We start from the raw sequence: 17,770 nt of genomic DNA on the forward strand, positions 1-17,770 counted from the left end.
ATTTACTTTATAAATATATATGATAGTACTAGTGTTACATAAACAGTCATGCTTCCAGCATTCTCAGACGAACTGGAATCTGCAAAGAGGCTGTTCCAGCGTGTTCTTCAAACTTGATGTTTACTTTAATGCAATACATGCGCGAGCATAAGCAGCTTTCAAAGGTTGGCACCAAAGTTTCCTTAATATCTTGACTGAGAACTAAATTAACATCAATTTGACGGTCATACTCCCGTTCGCTAATTTGTACCCACTCGTGTGTAATCTGGTCTCTGAACAAGGCCATCTGTTGCGCATTCGAGCTTGAATTATGACCGCTAAAGGTCGAACTCAATAAAGTAGACGATGTGCTAGAAATGAGTCCTGGCCTTATTTCCGCAGCATCTGGATTTTTTAGTGTTTGCATTTGGTCTTTGAAAACGTGGGATAAGGAACGGACATCAACTTTGAGGTTGGCAAGGCATTCTATATCGTGCATTAATTGAGGTGTGACAAAATCACTAAATGTTAGTTCACGTAAAGTATCTGGGCGCCTTGACAAATTATATAATTCATTCAATGCAATGAAGTCTCTATCGAATCTTTCCTGCAATGACTTCAGCTTTTCAAAATATTTCTTGTGTAATTCTTTGATACTGTCTACCTTTTCGGTGCTTAGGAGGAGCTGTGCATCCAACTTAACTGGGATTGAGTTTATCGACCTTGTAGTTAAGCAAACAAGCTCTGTTGATATTGATGTAATATCTGGCGGATGATGTTCAGTACTATTGTTCGACTGAATGCATTTCAAACGTATGGTGAGTTTGTCTAGGATTTTGGTTTCAGTCTCAGTGAATGGTTCTAATAGAGCCTTCCAGTTCTTTTGCTCATGTTTATTCTTGTTTTCAAATTTATTTATCTTTTTGAGCAGAGGTGGTTGGATATAGGGAAGCCCATCCTTAGGAATGCTAGATGACAATACAATGATACCTGACCGCAAATTGTCCTTCTTATCGGTATTTTTAGGGTCATGAGAAAAGCTAGCCAACAAGGAGTGTTTCTTGCTTTTCTTCTGCTTTGATTTAATGTTGTAACTAAATTCTGATTCCACTGTACAATCTTTGGAACTCAAGTTCTTTGTATTTCTAAGTGGATAAGAAGAATATGCTTCATCCAATCTATTTTCTTTCCTCAATTGCCGTAATTTGCATCTAAGGATACCCTCGTGGTCAATGTCGAAAGTTGAGTCTATCGTACCGCTTATATCTGTGCTTTGAATATCATGATTACGAATCATCTCATTATTCTCAAGTCTCCGAAAAACGTTTTCTAGGGCGGTAATCTTTTCCTCTATTAGAGCAGATAATGACTCCAATTGCTTTTGAGGAGGCCGTTCCCCAAGTAATGGCTGGCAGAACCCAAATGGAATAAATCGAACGTTGTATTCGTTTTCACGCATAATATTCAATTTCCCTGTCTTAGGGTCTTTACCCACAATTTTTGCATCCACAGCGTAATTTATGGACAAAGTTTCGCTCACTAAGTCGTTTGTCAGAATTGGAGAACCTTTATTCCCCAAGTGCCCATAACATAGTAACGGATTAGTTCTTATTGCCGAATACTTACCGTTGCATTTGAATTTGTCAATACCAAAGCTTGGAGGAACCAAGCAATGTGAGTATTGCTCATGCTTACAGGCGACATCGAGTAAGCGCATTGGAAACTTGAACATGAAGACTTTCTTGTATTTCACCCCAGGTTCCAGAATTCTGGTATTATTGAGACCTAGGATACAGTTTTCATAATCTTTACAGCCATATGGATAATCGTACCCCGTAGAAGAGTCGACAGAAGAGTAAGACCAGCTAGCAGAAAGGTCGACCATCCTTAAGAATCTCTTAACAGTACGCTTACCTTGAAGTCTGTCTATAACTGTCGCATACCCTTCAAGAGTAACATAGAACATTTCAAACTTAAGGGGCTGAGATGACCTATTTTCAATAACGACGTAGCCATTAATAATATTCCCCGATGTATATTCCTTCAGAATTGATTCTTCTTCAGGTTTCTCATTAGGCTTCATTGGATGCTTTGTTATGCGGATGTCAATCTCCACTGGAGACAACATCTTCGGCAAGCTGTATAACTTTTCAATGTTAATGTTATCGTAATCCTGATCATCAAGATCGTCTTGAATAGGTTCATTATCAATATGGGACGACGACAAGTTCACATGCTGCGTGGATACAGATTGTAAATTAACAAATGGACCCGGCCGCATTGGAGTCAAGCTACCAGCACTAGCACTTCCACTAGCTCCACTACCAGGAGCTGGATCTAATGACTCCTGATAGCTAGGAGGAAGGTCGTGTTGGTCTGCATTCACATTTCCGCGAGGAATATGTTTGTGCAGCACATTGTACATTTGAAATGACGGTAAAACATCCAAAAGCTTTGCATCGGGTTCCAACCCATCATCACCATCTCCCGCACTAGTATCTGCTTTCATTGGAGATGTTGCACTCCTAGCACCTAGCCCTGGAGGTTGTATAGCGTCGTCTCTTGCCCTATTTCTGAACCTTAGTAAACTAGATGAAGATGCCCTCCTAAAAAACAACGAAGGAGACGAAGACCTTTGCCGCCCACGGCTAGCAGCCTCCATAGACTGCCGAGACTCAGAAGAACCGTTTGTATCTTGCATTAGCGCTTCTGATTTTATCCCTTAGCCTGTTAAAGCTAATATTAAGTTGTCGTTGTTAAAATATCGTTAAATAATATTGGCGCAATTAAAAGACCGTTCCCCAGAATTATACCTACTAAAGGCAGTCAACATCAACACGGATTTTATTTAGCTTCTGTAGACAATAGAATACACTATGAAACTATTTGGCTCAAGTAAAGACTTTTTTGGTACTTGGGATGCCTTTAGTATTAATATACAACGTTTTCGGTTAAACTACAGTATTATATATGGCATATTTTTAGCTAAGCCTATTCTCTTGCTAAAAAGCCCCACCGCTGTATAAGAGCGTTATATTATATCTGGTATAGGTAGCTCTCTTGTGCAATATGCTGGAGCTCTTTTACATCTTGATAGTCATCCCTTGTCATGCCCATTCGATTTTGCTGCCAGAGCGCATCAAACTCTGCGATTTCCAACATGGATGTATCCCTTTCGGTAAACCATAAATGTTCCTTGGATTTCTTGTGACGCTCGCGATCATTTTCCATCCGATGAAGGATAGTTGTGGCATTTGTTGAGGCCGTGACATTCACTATTCCGTGGCGTGAGAAGTAGTCTTGTAGGAAAAGCGACTTCGCGCGCCTGTCAAGAAGAAGATCGACCGTGTCCCGAAGAATATCTTGCGAATCAGGCTGAGGAGAGCGCCAAGGAACATCTAACGAGCGTTCTTCAATGGCTCGGGTGAGAACGCTGTCTAGAGGGAATTTATCTCTAGGATAGGTAAGTTGTGCTGTATTACAGGCCTCTGCAGAGTTTGTGAGCTTACTGATATGTAAGAACACGTCGATCACAATCTGCAGATTGCTCAATGCTTTCCAGTCACCTTTAGGCATCACAAGGTGGACTATTTGATTCAGGTCCTTTAGCAGGAGGTCGTGGACTACCTTTCCTGCAATGTTGTATTGGCCGTCTACCTCCTTCAAACAACGAGGCCAAAGAGATGATATAAGTCTGCTCCAATATATCAGCACATTAACCCTATCTAAGGAGTCCATAGACGCTGCTACCTCAAATAGACATCGATGGAAATCTTCATAGTGGTCTTCGTAATGGACGAGGTAAAAATGGACGGGATCAATGGCAGACGACGATACCGACGAAGGACTGGTGTCTTTGCTGACGTTGAGTGTCTTGTGGAGAGTCTTAATAACCTCTATGAACTTTAATCTGGCCTCTAGCGAGTCCATTTGGCGCGGTTGCTGTATAAGTATTTATAATTTAGCAGAACCGCCTGAAGTTGGTCGGTTATTTTTTAATGCTGAGCCCATCGCCAGACAGGACACAGCGGTGATATTAAAACCCTAAAGGGCTCGCGGTCCCAAACTAGATATAACTGAATTTTATTAACCTATAGTCTAGAGCTGATTATATACTTTTGAGACCATGTACGAATCGCGCAGTTTTTCGGTGCTAATCAAACACCATTAGTGTCACTGCGACCGGTTCGATGCTGGTATCACCCGCTCTCCATTCCCACCTCGCAAATTGATGTCGCTAACGCTCACCGGCGTAGATGATGACGCCGGACTCAGTAGCGGACGCTGTAATGTTTGGCCTTCAACCAACCAAGGCAGGTTAGGCTTCACAATATATGGAACTGCGCACAACCCGTCCTGAATTGGGGATTTCTCCGCTGGTGGCGGAGATTTCCGCAACTTGTCAAACGCATCAAGCACATCCAGCTCATGCAATCGTACACCCCCCATACCCGGGCCTTTCGCTACTTCGGCGCCGTTGACGTTCCCTTCAACACCACGACTGTCGTCCCCAGCCCCTGGCCGCTTCATGCTTGCCCTAGTGCCAAGCATGCCTTTATCATCTTTTGCCCTGCCTCCTGAAACCTCCCCCACCTGCCTCTTCTTTCGACCACTTCCCGGTTTCCTGCCTTCCAGCAACGTCTTGGCCTTTCCAGGCTTCCTTCCGCTGCCCGGTTTTCTGCCTTGTGCTAGGGTTTTTGCCATATCACACTTATGCGATCTCCTGGCCTGCGCTTAAGCTCTATTAGCCGATATATAGCCTGCTTTCGTCACAAATCTGCTGTTTTGACTGATGCTTGCGAACTATAGATACTGCTCTTTACAAAACGAGCACAAGGTGAGTAGGAAAATTGATCACGTGACAAATTTCCGCGCCCAATTCTGCATGCTACGCGTAATAGAGCGTCTCATGAAGGACCAATTGGTGATCTGGGGAACTAATAGCTACTATTTAATAGTGCGAGGCCCAGGTTGTCGCCTAAGCTCACGTGCTGCTCGTGTCCTATATTTGTTGCCACCGACAAGGAGAAATCATGTTTAAAAAAATGAACTAACCTTAGCACGCCACACGCACTTTTAGAGGGCTATATCAGTAGAGAAACCATCCATCAGAACCAACTGAGGGTGTTTTAGTGTTATTTACGTTGGTGGACCAGAATGGCTATTACAATTAATATAAAATCGGGTCAGAATAAGTGGGAGGTGAAGATAGAACCCTCTAGTACTGTTGCAGAATTAAAAGAAGAGATCCATAATGCATCGGGCATTGCAGCTGAAAACCAGAGGCTAATCTATTCAGGAAAAATCTTGAAGGATGATCAGACGGTTGAATCTTACAAGATTGTTGACGGACATGCTGTGCACATGGTGAAGGCAGGCGGTAATAAGGGTTCTGCCGGAGCTACGAGTGGTGGAGAATCAGGTAATTCCAATGCTGCCGGGGGTGAGAGAGCTGGAGCGGTCCCCACAAACATTAGCGCTGGTCAGGCTGGTGGGTTTAATCCGCTAGCAGATTTGACAGGAGCCAGGTATGCAGGGTACGCGAATCTGCCTTCTACAGATATTTTTGGACCGGACGGGGGGCTCAACAGTGCAGTTGGACAGGAGGAAATACTAAGTATGTTGGAGAACCCGACGTTCCAGTCGCAGATGAACGAGATGCTGAATAACCCGCAGATGATCGACTTTTTGATACAGCAGCATCCACATTTGCAGGCCATGGGACCTGCAGCACGTGAGATGTTGCAGAGTCCTCTTTTCAGACAGATGATGACGAACCCAGATATGATCAGACAGATGTCGCGTATGCAGATGGACATGGGCGGTGGTGCTGATGCTGGCGGGGACTTTCCTGCTCCGGGCTCTGGTGCTGCTTCTGGTGGCAACGAGTCTCAGCAACAGCACAACTCGGGTTCCAATGCTGCGGCGGGAGCCAATAACATGGCCAACCCATTTGCATCGCTGCTGAACGCGCAGTCCAATCCATTTGCAGCTATGTTTGCGCCTCCAGGAGGAAATACACGCTCAACCGACGGCCAACAACAGGGTCGCGGGCTCGGCCTTCCACCTTTGGACCCCGCTATGCTATCTGCGATGTTTGGAGGAGCTGGAGCAACTCCTCCAGCAGCCAGAGAGCAGGATAACAGGCCCCCAGAGGAACGTTACGAGCAGCAATTAAGGCAGTTGAATGATATGGGTTTCTTTGATTTTGATAGAAACGTCGCCGCACTGAGACGCTCAGGAGGCTCTGTTGCAGGTGCTCTGGACGCATTACTAAACGGGGATGTCTAAGCAACCTCACTCATACCCGCAAGCGAGCCCCTCCTAGAGCCCACTGTTCATAGTTATATAAAGTTGGATGTGTCTATTGGTACCCTTAGTTATGTTATCACTAAATACGTTACTAGCTTAATACTTTCGTCAAGCTGAAACATGGAAATCTAATAAGATATTAAACTTAAGCAAAGTTAATTGCCATCAAAGTAGGAATTCCGAAAACGTTAGGTGATAGTTGTAGCCTTTATGACGGCAAATGACTCTGGGACGAAAAGCGACCGTGATCGCGAGTCCGGAGCGGCGATTCAATTGAAGAAGCTGCCAAATTTGCAGGAAATCTCAAATAAGAATCCAATGCGAATACTGCTCTCACATTCTATTGCTCTGCAGTTAAAAACAATGAATTCTGGCGTTACGATTACTCAGTTGGGGTTTGATAACTTACTGCAGTTTATAGAGCTACAGATGGACGATATGTTTCAGATATTACATGGTCTGGCCAATATACAGCGCAGGAATGAGATCTCTGTGAAAGATATGAAGTTGTTTATGAAGGGATCTGGGATTGACTGCAGTGCATTATATCATGAGTTCCAACGATCGGAATTGATAAAGCAGAGATTTGAATCGGATTATAAGCATCTGGAGAAAAAAGGTGTTGAAATTGTAGAAAAATGGCATAGACCGATGAGTAGCGACGAGCTGCTGTCTAGTCCCTGTGCCGACTTTTTTTTTAAGGATGTCGATATTTTAAACCTGGTGCCGCCCACGAATACCAACAATAAGTACGTCCCAAAGTGGCTTCCAGACTTTCCTCCGGACCACACTTATCGTTTTACTTCGCTGTATAACAGGCCTGTTACTGATGAAAGAGAAATGAAAAAAAGGCTCTTCGAGGAAGGGCAGCTTTCTGAGATTGCATTGCTTAACATGTTTGGTGGAACCAGGGATAAGAAGTTTGCTGCGCTTGATGCTGCAACAAAAGAGCAACTCTATAAGGAAAGCCAAGAAGAGACTATCCTTGTCTTTGGTCCTCCCTCAAAACGACAACAGCGCAACAAATTGACCAGCAGTAGCCGAAGCCATATCACCAAAGGTTTCAATATCGAGGAATACGCCCGCTCTAGAGTAGAACTGGCAAGGCAACAGGTAGAAGAGTTCGAAAACCATAAGCTTCAGGCCCAAAAAAATCCGTTTATAAGAGCCGCAAACATTTGCTCCCCATATGGAACTGGTCCGAAACTGTCTCGCAAGTCTGCTGATAGGGAATTCAGCATTCTGCTGCAGCGCAGCTACATCGGAGTTCTGAAATCCATACCGCACCTAAAGCGCCTCAAGGAAAAGGAAATAAAGGCGGCCATAGAGCGCGAGCGAGAAAACCGTGCCCGACTCAGAGAAGAGCAGGAACGCAAGCACGCTGAGCAGGGTGTAGTAGATCTTGGTGCCCTCCACGACGACTCGCTTTTAGCTGGTCTTGACTCCAGCGACAGCGAAGATGAACAACCTCCTCAACAACCTTCACTGCCCCAAGGAGCTCCTTCTCCCTCTCAGTTCTATCCTACATTACCTTCTCTACACAATTCGCCGGCCCCCGAAAGGCAAATAGCTCCAGACATCTCCGCCATACCCCACTCAGAAGCTACTACTCCGCTACCACTTCAAGAAACTCCACCAAAGGGTCAAACATCTCCTTCAATTCCGTTACGAGGCAGTATACAACAGAGTGCCAATCCTGAATGAGGTGATGTCTACTAAAAGAACAATTACAGTTCTTACTACGATAATGACACTATCATCAACAGTCATTTAAATACAAGACCTTCAAAACATACAATTGTATTATTTAGCCATATCTACAGCATAAGACCCACCATTAATAACTGCATTTCACCATAATTCTCTAATACAAGCTTGTAAATATTTTATGATGACTGTCTCAACTTTTAAGCGTACAACAGAAATTTTTAAAAACTTTAAAAAGCCTTTTAAGGTCTACATCTTACAACCTTTTCATGAAGAACATGTCAATACTGCTATAAAATTAAGCATAAAAGAAGTATAGTTGCTGGGTTTAGAGTTTAGAATTGACTAAAAAGGTGGTTTAGATTGTTTTACTATGTCTACGCCAATAAAGTTGCCGGATGGTTTACCTTATCCAATTACTATAGCACAACTTACAGTATCAACAGGAGATTTTGTTGAGAAGGGGCAGCGGCTATTTGCATATCAGTACTGGAATTTTGAGGATATTATTACATCGCCTGGAGATAGTTCACCATTAGGGGCTAAGAAACAACGTGTGGATTTGATAGGTACATTTGACTCTCCTGTGTCTGGTCAGGTTGTTACTTTAAATTTAAGATTAGGAGATGAGTTTGTTAAGGGGCAGCAGACAATTGCTGAAATTAAGCAAGAATGTCCGCACGATGTTATATATGGAGGGCTATGTACTCAGTGCGGGAAGACTGTTGAAGAGGAATTAAGCGGTCTGAACTCATTGGAAAAACAAACAAAATTGGCGGTATCTCACACAAATACTAATATTCGCGTTTCGGAACAACAGGCGTTTACTTTGGAGCAAACCGCGCGGAAGCGGCTCAGGCAGGAGAAGAAGTTGGATTTGGTCGTTGATTTGGATCAAACGGTTATACATTGTGGTGTAGATCCAACAATTGGAGAATGGTCAAAGGATCCAAATAATCCCAACTATGAGGCACTAAAGGACGTAAGATCGTTTGCATTGGATGATGAAACACTTATGCCATCTTTCTACATGGGTCCTATGCTACCGGCTAGGAAATGTTGGTACTACGTTAAATTAAGACCTGGACTAAAGGAATTTTTCGAGGAAATAGCCCCCCACTTTGAAATGCATATATATACAATGGCTACTCGAGGCTATGCACTTGAGATTGCGAAGATAATTGACCCTGACGGGAAGCTTTTTGGCGATAGGATTTTATCTCGAGACGAGAATGGATCTCTGGCGCATAAATCTTTGGAAAGGCTATTCCCTATGGATCAATCAATGGTTTTGATTATAGATGATAGGGGTGATGTATGGAGCTGGTGTGAAAACTTGATTAAGGTTGTACCCTACGATTTCTTTGTAGGTATTGGTGATATTAACTCCAATTTCTTACCTAGACAGCAGAACTCGATGTTACATATAGGTCGAAGAAGCCGCAAGAAGCTGACACAGGAAACGGAACTTTTGACGGATATACTCGAGACTGAAAAGAGACTGAAGGAAAAAATCAATGAGGAGGTCAAGAGACAGGAAGAGCAAATGCATAAAATCTCTGATGATAAAATCACAGAGATGGCATCTCATAATGAGGAGATTGCTAAAAAATTGGAGCATAACGCGTCACTAGAAGTTCAGCAACAGAACAGACCGTTAGCCGAACTACAAAAGCACTTACACAATGAAAGACTTTTAGCAGATGATGATGATGAGCTCTCACATCTTTCTGGCATTCTGTTGCGGGTTCATAATCTTTATTATACCGAATTGGAGGAAAATAAATCGAAAAATATAGAAACGTTCCCTGACGTTAAAATAATAATGTCAAACCTAAAGCGGAAAGTATTTAAAGATTGTTATTTTGTATTCTCAGGGCTTATACCACTCCATACAAATATTGAAAAAGCGGATATTGTACTGTGGACTAACTCTTTCGGTGCGCAGACAACCCCAAACATTAACTACAATACGACACATTTAATAACGAAGACCCCCGGTACTATGAAAGCCAGACTAGCGAAGCGCTTTAATCCTGAGATTAAAATTGTACATCCAGATTGGATATTTGAATGCTTGGTCAACTGGGAAAGGGTAGATGAAGGCCCTTACGAGCTTCAGGTAAAGGAAGATGTCAGTGATGAATACTTGGAAAACTTCAAGAAGGACCTTGCGGCTGCAATCGATAGAGAGTCTGCAGAGCAAGCACCATTGCCTCACCATAGATATGGTGAGAGTGGCAGAGATGACGAAGCATTGACGCTTTTAGGAGGAAATGGGTCGTGGTTAGATAACGATGACGATGAAATGGATGAGTTTTTAAATGACGAAGATGGTGACTTTAACGAATCTTTCAATGATGAGGAAGATTTTGAAGAAAACGACGAATACAATGGAGGTTATATCCTTATACCAAACCACAGGGCTGATGAAAGAAGTGCTAAACGTTCGTTTGAGGAGATAGAAGACGCTCCGAGTACAAAGCGTCAACATAAAGTATCCGTACCTAACGGATCAGGAGAAAGTAAAGTCATAGATAGTGGCGATTATGACGAACTGGATAACGGTAATGGTGAGGCAAAAAAGGATCGCGATAATGAGGGTAAAGGTGATGATGACTTCGACAGCAATGAAGACGGTGAAAGTGGTGACGCCGACAACGGCGACAACAACAACGATGATGACGATAATGACGATGATGATGATGATGATGATGATGATGACGACGACTTGGAAGCTGAATTGCTGCAAGAATTAGAGCAGTAACGAGGCATCCTTTTTGTTTCATATCACACGGGCGAGGGAAGGACATTACCTAACTCTTTAAACGTTGCATGTTTTTGTTTTACCTATACTTAATTGTTTAATATTTAATTCAATAGCTTCACTGTATATTTATACGATTATTCCATTTGTACTCTTATTCTTTATTTTATGAACCGGAAGATTATTTTAACGTTGACTTTTACAATGCACAAACCAACGAACTTATAACCAAAATACTATGTTGGAAGCTGATGTTCCATCTGATCTAAGACTACAGCTTAGCTTGTGGCTAGAATATGACAAGAATGAAGAAACAAGAGCAGAGATAGTTAAACTTATTGCTGATAAAGCATGGGACGAATTACGCCGAAGGGTACATAAACGAATCGGTTTCGGTACTGCTGGACTAAGGGCGAAGATGGCTGCTGGATTTTGCTATATGAATACTTTAACAGTTCTCCAAGCCTCTCAAGGGTTAGCTTCCTATATTAAGACCCAATTTCCCGATAACCTGAAAGTAGTTGTGGGACATGATCACAGGTTTCACTCAAGGGAGTTTGCAGAAATAACGATAGCAGCATTCCTACAGCTACAATTTGAAGTATATTACCTAAATTTTGTACCTAATGGTGCTGATACTGATTCCTTCGTTCATACTCCACTTGTTCCTTTTACTATTGAAAACATTGAGGGAGGAGCTGCGTGTGGTATTATGATAACTGCTAGTCATAACCCAAAAATGGATAATGGCTACAAGGTTTACTATGCTAATGGATGCCAGATAATTCCGCCACATGACCTAAACATTTCAAATGCAATTGAGGCAAACTTGAAGCCATGGGATAGGGCATGGGAAACTAAACAATTACTTGAGGAAGCGTGGAAGAACGGCAGGTTACATGACGTTCAGGCTGAAATGGTTGAGAAATACAGTAACAAAATAAAGGATAACTTAATAAGGATTTCGCATATCCCTTCCGCGAGCACTCCTTTTTTTGTTTATACTCCAATGCATGGCGTGGGCAACAAGATCTTTAAACAGCTTACCGGAGAACTATTACAACTTGAAGAAAATAAGGACTATGTTGTAGTGGCCGAACAAAGAGATCCCGATCCAAATTTTCCTACTGTAAGTTTCCCTAATCCTGAAGAGAAGGGAGCTTTGGATATGGGTATACGGCTGGCAGATACTATTGGCGTTAGCCTAGTGATTGCAAATGATCCTGACGCAGACAGGTTTTCGGTTGCAGTTAGAAAAGGTAACGATTGGACTCAATTAACAGGCAATCAGATTGGATTTCTGTTTGCTTATGCCGAGATGGTGCAGTATTCGAAATCACATAAAGATAGGCCGCTTGCAATGCTATCTTCTACCGTGTCGTCTCAAATGCTTGCTAAAATGGCTGAGGTCGATGGATTCACATTCAAGGAAACATTAACTGGGTTCAAATGGCTTGGGAATTGCGCAAAGGAACTAAAACAGCAGGGCTACTACGTTCCGTTTGCGTTTGAAGAAGCTATCGGATACATGTTCGGTAGTGTTGCCTTCGATAAAGATGGAATTACAGCAGCAATTGTGTTTCTACAAATGTACTTGGATTGGAAGCTTAAGGGTCTTTCCCCTCTTGACGTCTTAGATGAAGGCTACGAGAAGTATGGAAATTTTGCAGAGTACAATGGCTACTACATAATGCCAGATTCAACTGCTGGCAAGAAAGTATTTGACTACATTAGAAACGATATGATTCCAGATGGATACAGCTACCCTCAGAAACTTGGAGATGGATTTAAAGTTACAAATTTTAGGGATTTAACTGTTGGCTACCAATCGAATACCCCCGGAAACGTCCCTGACTTGCCCGTTGATTCCAGCTCCCAGATGATCTCATGCTCGATATCCCCATCTAGCCAAGATCACACATCAGACACTGTCAGGTTCACAATACGTTCATCGGGTACAGAGCCGAAATTAAAAGTTTACATTGAAAGCTGTTCTTCTAACCATGAAAATGCCACGCGCTTAGCCAAGCAAACCTGGGAAGCACTAAAAAGAGAATGGATTAGGCCTGAAGTAACAGGTCTAACCACCAATTTATAATCTATAAAATGTAATATGCTAAAGGCTAGCAATGTATGTGGATTTATGTATTTGTGGGGTGTGTTAGGCAGTTCACCAGATATGTTTAAGGGTCCCTTCTCCGCACTCATTAATGGTTCCTGTCACTAATCCCAAAGGCACTACAAAATCTCATGGCTTAGCAGTTTCTTGGACGTGCAAACCGTTTTCAAATCCAACAGGGACCCCTAAATGCAACATTACGAACTCCACAGCTTATCGTAGATCTCTTATCGGGAAGTAATACCGATATTATACTTGGATTTGTAGGTGGTGAAATTGAACTCCATAACGCCCATTTAGCTTAATATACCCTATTTCATTATACTTTGAAGCAGGTCTCACTTTTTAACAATAAGAGCAGTAACTCCTCTGGTGAATAAAGGCAAACAGATTCCCAAAGCCGCATTCCACCCTGAACAATCGTTACATGTGCTCTTTTTTACGGGTCTAGATCGTACTCAATAGGCAGATAGACCAGTCGCCCTACATATTTGTTGCATATCCTAACATTGTTCGCTTGAGACAGTTCATGTTACAATCTAGGCCGCTTGAGAATTCTCTACTCTAAGATTACTATTGGAGGTCTCTCTTTGGCGTCTGTCCGCAGCAGGTTTGTTAACGGTTAATTTTTAAAACCTTAAATACAGGTACCATTAGGTACCATTTTCCTTTAAACGCGTTCCATATACCACAAGTGAACAGTACTGCCATGTTATTTGTTTATACTAACAGTGGCACAGCAGTTTATCCGCAAGATGTGAAAACTAAGCTGCAGTTTTATTGCAAGCAATAATAATTTCTGGTTAATCACCGATATATTGTGAAAATGAACATGGCAGAGTCAAGTTAGTATCTAAGCTAACTGAAAGCATCATTATTACCCACTTGTGATCAACATTACGTTGATCAGTTTACTAAAACCATACGATACGTAGCAAAAAATCTCTAAAAATAATCGATAAAATCTAACCCAGTAAGAATGACACCATAAGGGGTCACTAGGTAGTGAGTAAAGCTAATAATATTAGCATAATGGCCGTATGCTCCGGTACAGCCATGGTTCATCTACAAAGATCAACTATCATCTTGTACGATTTTCGTATTTAAGTTTTGCTCATGTACGTGTCAGAATCTTTAACACAAGTCTAAACCTCTACGCTAACACGAACTCATCAGTAGCTATTCCCGTTATATATCCTTGGTTGGGTGTTCGAAAGAATTACCGTGGAGCTGGTACGAGATTATTTTTTAAAAGCCGCTAAATAAGTCTTAAATTAAACGGTAATAATGGCTCTCTTTTCCAAAAGTGATAAAAAAATGGAGTTGCCAATGTATGTATTGAAAATTACTGCCTCTAATATGGATTTGAGTGTTATTATGTGTGCTTGAACTATGTTTACTAACAATTATTTCAATAGATCCCTGAATAGTCGATATCGCCCGAAAGGTAAAAGGCGGTTCAGCTTTAAGATGAGCTATAGACTTAAAAATATGTTAATATCGATATTTATTATTGCCTCTACCATTTATTTCATAAGGTACATGCAGGATACTGGCGATAGTTCATTAATAGATGGTACTATTGACGGTTTAATTGAGGACTATGAAATTAAAGAATTAGAAGATCCGGAATACTATAACTACGAGTTCCAAATGATAGATACAGAAGTTATTGAGGGGAGTGATGAGGGTTTTGAGCATTATATTATTAATAAAGAAGGAACTACTACCACTAAAAACGATGCAGATTACGAGGAGCAGCTTGAAATGTTGCTATCCACAACAGTGAAGAAGTACGATCTATCAAAATACGAGGGTACTACTAGTAGTGCAGAGAATCGTGAGCATGTTTTGGTGTGTATACCGTTGAGAAACGCTGAAGATGTCCTACCTTTAATGTTTAAGCATCTAATGAACTTGACCTACCCACATGAGTTGATTGACTTGGCCTTTTTGGTAAGTGATTGCTCAAAAGAAGATAAAACTCTCGAAGCGCTTGTTGGATATGCGAAAGAACTCCAGAAAGGGACCTTACCTTTTGTATTTGAAGAGCAAGATAGGAAAAAAGGTACCAAGCGAGGTAACAAAATGACTAGCGGTGAACAGGTGCACCTAAAGTATATGGAGAAAGACTACTTGGACATGGTTGAAAAGGCCTTTAAACCTCCCTTCCATAAGGATTACAGCAAGCCGTTCCGATCGGTGCAGATCTTCAACAAAGATTTCGGGCAATCTATAGGACAAGGTTTTAGTGATAGGCATCATGTTAAGGTGCAGGGCAGTAGACGTAAACTGATGGCAAGAGCTAGAAACTGGCTAACATCAACCGCCCTAAAACCTTATCACTCGTGGGTTTATTGGAGGGACGTTGATATTGAATTATGCCCCGGTACTATCATAGAAGATTTAACGTCATTGGGCTACGATGTTATGGTACCAAACGTATGGAGACCTCTACCGGTATTTTTGGGCAGTGCACAAGAATACGACTTAAACTCCTGGATTGAATCACCAACTGCATTACAGTTAGCTAAGACATTAGACGAGGATGAGGTTATAGTTGAAGGTTATGCTGAGTATGCAACATGGCGTTTCCATTTAGCCAATGCAAGGGACCCTAAAGGTGATCCAAGATCCATTCTTGATTTGGATGGTATTGGTGGAGTTTCTATAATTGCCAAAGCAAAATTGTTTAGAAGCGGTGTTCACTTTGCTGCTTTTGCCTTCGAGAATCATGCAGAGACTGAGGCATTTGGTAAGATGGCCAAAAAGATGGGTTACAAAGTGGGCGGTTTACCTCACTATTTATTATGGCATATATATGAGCCAAGCGATGACGATTTGAGACACATGGCTAGCATGGAAAGACAGCAGAGAAGACTGTAGTATCATAATATGTCTAATATCACCTTTGAAAGGTTGCGAGGCACCTTTTGTATTTTTATTTTTAACCGTTTTTATTGACCCAATTCTCTTTGGTTTGGAATTTGTTTTGTATAAAAGTGCATTAAAAATACCAATATGTACTATGTCTACTGGTAAATAATAGAGTCTGAAGATTTTTAAGTTAATTGAATTATAGTCAGTCTGGGACGTCATGATAGTTGTCTCAATTATATTTCAGTGCTATGACAATAACATAAGAATGGATAGCACAAATGCATACATATAACTGGAATTGGTGTTAACCAGTGCACCATTGCGAGAGACTGGTGAACTGCCAGTTAAACTTCTTGCTGGGCATGATTGCTCCCCACTTGAATCTTGCCTTACTAGCTTTACGTTATGGTTCTTCTCTGCAAATGAAAGTTGTTGGTTATCGAGATCAAAAACGACATATACATTTTCCAAAAATATATCGCCTAAGATCCATGAAGACATTATATCTGAGCCCTGTATATTCGATACACAGTAGCCTTCAAAACCACTATCCTTTGGATATTCTTTACCAAGGTAACTAGTTGATGGAATAGTCCAGTTTTTATTATTCAGGTTTACCACTAGATCGGAAGTACAATTACAGTAAATGGCGAAGTTTTTCCCATCAGACATTGAATTTGGAAAATATGAGTGTAGTAAAATTGCATCACTTGTTGGCAGAATCATCAACGTAGTCCCTGTATCAATAATTGCAGACTTCTGCTCGTAAGAGTTTAGTGAAGTGTTTCCTCTAGGAATCAAAACTGCGCTCTCATCAACGTAAAGTGCGTCAACGGTAACATTCCAATAGCCGGCCGCACTACTATGGACTGGTACGTTGTAAAAGTCACCTTTGTAAAGACCTTCCACTGGGCCTCCAATAGAGAATACACCAGTGTTTAAACGGAGTTTTTCATCATCCGAATCTACATGGCCCAATGATATAGCAAACTTCTGTTCCTTTATAGACCCTGCCTTCCATAGCGACGACAGGATACAGTCGAGATTTGGGTGTTTATTGGACGGCAGACCAAATATTCCACTCATGGGATAATCATCAAACATGTCAGGAACTTCGTTCGCAACTGCAAAGGAAAAGTTCTTCGCACTGGACATATTATTAAATATAACATGGCTTCGATAGATCTCGCCAGTAACAACGCCTGAAATGTAGCTCAGAGTGAACCGCGAGTCGGCCTCTGGGATCATATTGTGAGTTGCAATACGCTTCCTGTTTTGGCATGCAGGCGACAAACATTCCTCTCCATAGACCCACATAAACGCAGATGCGGTATCAAGTATAAGTGGGTAAGTGTCTCCTGCTATTACTACATCTACCAAATACGTTAGGTTATTAGCATCGGAGTACAAAGTCGATACTCCGGGTTTAATTTCGACTTGTATAGGTTTCTCATCGGAGTTCGATTTCGACTCATCATGGTGCTCAACCGAGCTACGAAGACCATCTGATGCACATAGTTCGATACCATCGGCCACAGTACGCAAAATACCATCAGCACACTGTCCGACCTTGGAGTACCGTGCATGAATATTCTGCCTGCTTGTCTTCAGCAAATCCGTGCTTGGCTGCAGCCTCATTACATTGTCACCATTATCAATAAACCTATTGATTGACGCGGGGTGAAACCCAGCTGACAAGCCGCATAACAGCATTATGCTCAGTGGTAAGAACAGCATCTCGGATAGACCACCTGGCAATGGATTTACAGCAACAAAGGAGAAAATGAAGGAAATCCTAAACGCCAGTTATCTTCCAGTCTAACTTTAAGATAAAGGAGTTCCCTCTTAGCCCGAACTGGGTCTTTATGTATACACGTAGCAACTCCAGCAAAGTTCACAACTGAAAACTGGATAGGCTTCTATAAACTCACTGCTGGTCACGTTATAGTGGTGTTCTATACATAGAAAACTGCTTTCTGTAAGTATTTTTCCCGATGTGGAATTAC

General features: G+C 41.8%; 9 protein-coding genes across 9 annotated transcripts; 5 read left to right on the top strand and 4 right to left on the bottom strand.

The window, feature by feature from the left end:
- Positions 1 to 46: 46 nt before the first annotated feature.
- On the bottom strand, positions 47 to 2,680 carry AW171_hschr42163 (HDL467Cp; the record flags this gene model as incomplete). Its single annotated transcript, XM_018132149.1, has 1 exon — positions 47 to 2,680. One exon carries the CDS (start codon positions 2,678 to 2,680, stop codon positions 47 to 49), a length of 2,634 nt encoding a protein of 877 aa, XP_017987273.1.
- Positions 2,681 to 3,015: 335 nt separating this feature from the next.
- Positions 3,016 to 3,909, bottom strand: CTK3 (Ctk3p; the record flags this gene model as incomplete). Its single annotated transcript, XM_018132148.1, has 1 exon — positions 3,016 to 3,909. One exon carries the CDS (start codon positions 3,907 to 3,909, stop codon positions 3,016 to 3,018), a length of 894 nt encoding a protein of 297 aa, XP_017987274.1.
- Positions 3,910 to 4,152: 243 nt separating this feature from the next.
- DAT1 (Dat1p) lies at positions 4,153 to 4,683 on the bottom strand (the record flags this gene model as incomplete). The annotated part of the gene is made up of 1 exon (XM_018132147.1): positions 4,153 to 4,683. The coding sequence occupies one exon, from the start codon at positions 4,681 to 4,683 to the stop codon at positions 4,153 to 4,155; it is 531 nt and encodes a 176-aa protein (XP_017987275.1).
- Positions 4,684 to 5,136: 453 nt separating this feature from the next.
- DSK2 (ubiquitin domain-containing protein DSK2) lies at positions 5,137 to 6,270 on the top strand (the record flags this gene model as incomplete). Its single annotated transcript, XM_018132146.1, has 1 exon — positions 5,137 to 6,270. One exon carries the CDS (start codon positions 5,137 to 5,139, stop codon positions 6,268 to 6,270), a length of 1,134 nt encoding a protein of 377 aa, XP_017987276.1.
- Positions 6,271 to 6,501: 231 nt separating this feature from the next.
- On the top strand, positions 6,502 to 7,995 carry TAF8 (Taf8p; the record flags this gene model as incomplete). Its single annotated transcript, XM_018132145.1, has 1 exon — positions 6,502 to 7,995. The coding sequence occupies one exon, from the start codon at positions 6,502 to 6,504 to the stop codon at positions 7,993 to 7,995; it is 1,494 nt and encodes a 497-aa protein (XP_017987277.1).
- Positions 7,996 to 8,371: 376 nt separating this feature from the next.
- FCP1 (protein serine/threonine phosphatase) lies at positions 8,372 to 10,765 on the top strand (the record flags this gene model as incomplete). Its single annotated transcript, XM_018132144.1, has 1 exon — positions 8,372 to 10,765. The coding sequence occupies one exon, from the start codon at positions 8,372 to 8,374 to the stop codon at positions 10,763 to 10,765; it is 2,394 nt and encodes a 797-aa protein (XP_017987278.1).
- Positions 10,766 to 11,003: 238 nt separating this feature from the next.
- On the top strand, positions 11,004 to 12,863 carry PRM15 (phosphoribomutase PRM15; the record flags this gene model as incomplete). The annotated part of the gene is made up of 1 exon (XM_018132143.1): positions 11,004 to 12,863. The coding sequence occupies one exon, from the start codon at positions 11,004 to 11,006 to the stop codon at positions 12,861 to 12,863; it is 1,860 nt and encodes a 619-aa protein (XP_017987279.1).
- A 1,308-nt stretch (positions 12,864 to 14,171) lies between these two features.
- On the top strand, positions 14,172 to 15,770 carry VAN1 (Van1p; the record flags this gene model as incomplete). Its single annotated transcript, XM_018132142.1, has 2 exons — positions 14,172 to 14,215; positions 14,303 to 15,770. 2 exons carry the CDS (start codon positions 14,172 to 14,174, stop codon positions 15,768 to 15,770), a joined length of 1,512 nt encoding a protein of 503 aa, XP_017987280.1.
- Positions 15,771 to 16,010: 240 nt separating this feature from the next.
- On the bottom strand, positions 16,011 to 17,501 carry AW171_hschr42171 (pepsin-like aspartic protease; the record flags this gene model as incomplete). Its single annotated transcript, XM_018132141.1, has 1 exon — positions 16,011 to 17,501. One exon carries the CDS (start codon positions 17,499 to 17,501, stop codon positions 16,011 to 16,013), a length of 1,491 nt encoding a protein of 496 aa, XP_017987281.1.
- Between the last annotated feature and the right edge of the window lie 269 nt (positions 17,502 to 17,770).

The sequence above is a fragment of the Eremothecium sinecaudum genome, chromosome IV, assembly GCF_001548555.1.
Source record: "Eremothecium sinecaudum strain ATCC 58844 chromosome IV, complete sequence".
Classification (NCBI taxonomy): Eukaryota; Fungi; Ascomycota; class Saccharomycetes; order Saccharomycetales; family Saccharomycetaceae; genus Eremothecium; species Eremothecium sinecaudum.